At 52.1% G+C, this 3,814-nt stretch overlaps 1 protein-coding gene across 1 annotated transcript in view; it reads right to left on the bottom strand.

Annotated features, from left to right (window-relative positions):
• Window positions 1-222: 222 nt before the first annotated feature.
• The window catches only part of NRF1 (nuclear respiratory factor 1), a 51,319-nt gene continuing 47,727 nt past the window's right edge, over window positions 223-3,814 (bottom strand). Inside the window, 1 exon segment of the mRNA XM_009585510.1 lies at window positions 223-386. Within this exon segment, the coding sequence (XP_009583805.1) occupies window positions 223-386 (164 nt within the window).

Genomic DNA, 3,814 nt, shown 5'->3' with positions numbered 1-3,814 from the left:
GAGCAGAGTGGCGCTATAAAAATGCACTTAACACACATCCTCTGCTAGTATTTTTTTTTCTTTTTTTTTTTTTTTCCTTTAAAAAAAAAAAAAAAAGGTTAACAAAACCTTTGCTTCCAAAGCTGGGAGACTCAATGCCACCTGATTGCATCTCTGGAGAGGCGTAAAAAATTATTCGCATAAGAGACGAGGAAAATCACCGTGATCCTGCTCTGGGCATCGTCACTGTTCCAAGGTCACCACTTCCACTGCCTGCCCATCCATGGTGACGGCACTGTCCGCTATCCTCGTGGTAACGGGTGCCATCGCCACCTGAACGGGGCCGTTGCCTTGAGCCAGGCTGGTCACCACGGTCTGGTACATGCTGACGGGGATCTGGACGAGACCTGCAGAGACAAAAAAACAACAGGAGCAGGGTTGGGAGGGAAGGAACGGAGCAAGACCAGCACGAGGGATGAGGCTGGTGTGGCCACATGCCATGGTGCGGTCCCCAGGGGTTCGGGGGCTGCATTCCTCCTGCTCCGGAGATGATCCTTTGGATCATCGGAGTACTCCCACCTGCAGTACTGCGTCCAGCTCTGGGGTCCTCAGCACAAGAAAGACATGGACCTGTTGGAGCGGGTCCAGAGGAGGCCACGAAAATGATCAGGGGGATGGAACACCTCTGCTGTGAGGAAAGGCTGAGAGTGTTGGGGTTGTTCAGCCTGGAGAAGAGAAGGCTCCAGGGAGACCTTATTGCAGCCTTTCAGTACTTAAAGGGGGGTTATAAGAAAGACGGGGACAGACTTTTTAGCTGGGCCTGTTGCGACAGGACAAGGGGGAATGGTTTGAAACAAAAAGAGGGGAGATTTAGACTAGATCTAAGGAAGAAATTTTTTACACTGAGGGTGGTGAAACCCTGGCACAGGTTGCCCAGAGAGGTGGTAGCCCCCATCCCTGGAAACATTCAAGGTCAGGTGGGATGGGGCTCTGAGCAACCTGATCTAGTTGAAGATGGCCCTGCCCACGGCAGGGGGGTTGGACTAGATGACCTTTAAAGGTCCCTTCCAACCCAAACCATTCCATGATTCTATGCATGGAAAGCAGGCAACTGCGGAAGACATCTGCCTCCCACCCAGCAGTGTCCGTGCTGGTGTAATTATTCGTGGGTTGGTGGCTTCGTTGTGCTGGACTCGCCTGCCACGGTGCCGCATGGGATGGGAGCAGGGACGGGATGGGGCAGGGTTAGGTGGCAGCACGGCGAGCTCAGCCTGCACCACGGGGCTGTCTGATGGCAGGGAGAGAGAATAAGGTTAAGGAGGAAAGAAATAAGAAATCTTTGGAGGAGGAACGCAAAGAAGATGCCGGGATGGTACAGCAGGTACCTGTACAGCCAACCCTGTCAGCCCGTGTCTTGCTGGAGGCAGGGATTGCTCCCACACGTCTCTCCCGCAGCCATGAGCGTGCCACCACGCAGCCCGGCAGGAACACACTTCAGAAATGCATTTTTGCACTTGATTTGCCCAGAATTGGGAATCCTGGGGCTGAGGAAGGGATAAACTCAGCTTCTCCCCCCTGCCAGACTTCCATCCCCTGTAACTCCATATGCCACTCAAACACCTTCCCACTCTCAAGGCACATGAGAAGGATCCCATCGCTGTGCGGATCACAGGAGCGTGATCACCACCGTCCTGCCAGCGAGCCCCAGTACAGCCACCGGCCTCTCCCAGACACGCTTCACTTCCTCCAGCTCACTCTCCATCCCAGCCGGGTCCTTCTGCCTTCACACCGAGATGGGCAAAGGGCAGCGTGAGAGCAGCGAGCCTTGGCCAAGCCTCACTGGCTCCAGGCACTGGCTATAGACACTCACATGCGTATATACATATATAACATATAACAGAGATAAAGGAAAGCAAACCAAGTTTCTCAGCCCTTCCCCACTTATGGATGGGTCCAGCAAAGTAGGAAACATCTTTTTCCTAAGGGTGGCTCAGCTACAGAAAGGGATCAGATGCCCCCGAGCTGGAGCTGGCAAAGTTTCAGGATTGTTTTTGGCCACGGAGGAAAGCACCGCTGTGCCAAACACGGTGAGTCCCGGTTAGCTAGGTAACACCAACCAGGGTAACAACAAAACAACGAACGAGGCCCCTGAGGATATTGTGATGTGAATGATGAAAAGAGGTGGAAAAAATAGCAAGGAGCACAGGTACTGCTCGATACAGCTGGGCAGGGGAGGGAGAATAGCAAATCCTGCAGGCTGGCAAGATAAACTTCATCTTTCTAGTCCGATATTATTTGCCTGTACCCACCGCTGCCTTTGGCTTGGCAAAGCATGATTTAGACAAGCGAGCCTGTAAATGCTACCCTGTATGTGACATTTCTGAAACCATCTGCACCTCTGTTGGGGGAAAAAAGCTTTTAAGGGTCAACAAATCCTTCCAGCCAGCAGCACAGGACGGCCAACCCCTAAACCAGCATTCAAACAGTTTAAGACAGAAGGTTCCTGCCCCAGGCTTTCCCAAAAAAAGCAGTACAATCTCTTTTGATTCAGGTTTCTGTGGCAGAGAGCAGACCTCTGTCCTGCCAAGGGCACTTGTTTAATAACCCGAGGCAGCAGACCGCGGCTTGGTGTCCTCGGATAACTTACTGTACAGACAGGAAAGCTTACGAGTTAATCGTGCTGACCAGGTGGGTGACCCCGGCGGAGAGCAGCGTGCTTTGCAGTCCTTCGACATCCCTCCTTTTGGGATCTCAAAGCGCTCTGCGGGTAGGAAAGTTTTGTGATTCCCCAGCCAAAGGGCTGCCCCACGCCAGGAGGGTTATGTCCACGTTCATCTGGTTCACAGCCCAACCGAGGGATCGCTTTCCTGGTGCGATGGTTCAACACCAACCGCTAGGAACGGCATGGAGTCAGGGAAGGTACAAAGCTCCCAGGGTGCTTTCTAATAAATGATAGTTTTAGGCAACAAAACACTGAAATGAGAGCTCATGCTCAGCCCTCCTGAAGAAAATCAGACTGTTCAAGGAAACGTAGCACATCCCAGTTTAAGCAGGTCCTGGCACAGACCTGGAGATCTGGCCTGGGAGGGATCTAAAATCCCCGCTCCAGACCAACAACCCAACTAAGCCCTTTGAGTTACTTGGTTTGCTAACCCAAAGGAGACTGCTGGAGCTCTCAAATGACAGTCTACTACCCTTGGCCAACCCAAAGACCAGAGCCCCCACTACCCTCGTGGACCACAGAGCAGGCAAAGTTAAAAGCCTGCTCCCTCCGTGCTGTTCAAACGTGCGTTGGCCAGGGTAGGGCTGCTGCCAAAGACGGGCGCTACCAAAAGACGACGAGATGTGAAAACCCAACCGGGGTCTTCTTTGGAAAGGATGAGTTTGCATCACCCAAGGTTTGGCCACATCTTGGAGCACACGGAAGAGCAGGGAAGTCTCCGTGAAAGACGGCGACATGCAGATCCCTTTCTGCATGGGATTAAACTAAATCGCCTCAGCATTTGACGTAGCGGCCTTCCTGCCAGGGGTGGTACCAAACCAAAGGAGGAGAGGGCTGGAAGGTCTGCTATGCATTAAAGCAGAGATGATCGCCCTTGGGAGAGAGACGATTAAACTACTGAGATACTGTAATCAGGTCCAGGATTGGCCCTGCGCTGCATCTGCTCAGACCTGCACCCTGATTAGCCCTAATCTAGCTGGCATATGTTAATCTAAAGCATGGATTTCAGACCCTTTCAATTGTATTAAAAACAGGAAATCCATTAGACAAAAAAATCCCAACTTCTCAAGTGTCTGAAAAATACCTATTTGCAAAGAAAGTGGAGCCGTGCCA

This window comes from Fulmarus glacialis, unplaced genomic scaffold (genome assembly GCF_000690835.1).
Source record: "Fulmarus glacialis isolate BGI_N327 unplaced genomic scaffold, ASM69083v1 scaffold14219, whole genome shotgun sequence".
In the NCBI taxonomy this organism is placed as follows: domain Eukaryota; kingdom Metazoa; phylum Chordata; class Aves; order Procellariiformes; family Procellariidae; genus Fulmarus; species Fulmarus glacialis.
The sequence above is the reverse complement of the archived record's forward strand: the minus strand, read 5'-3'. Positions and strand labels throughout refer to the sequence as shown.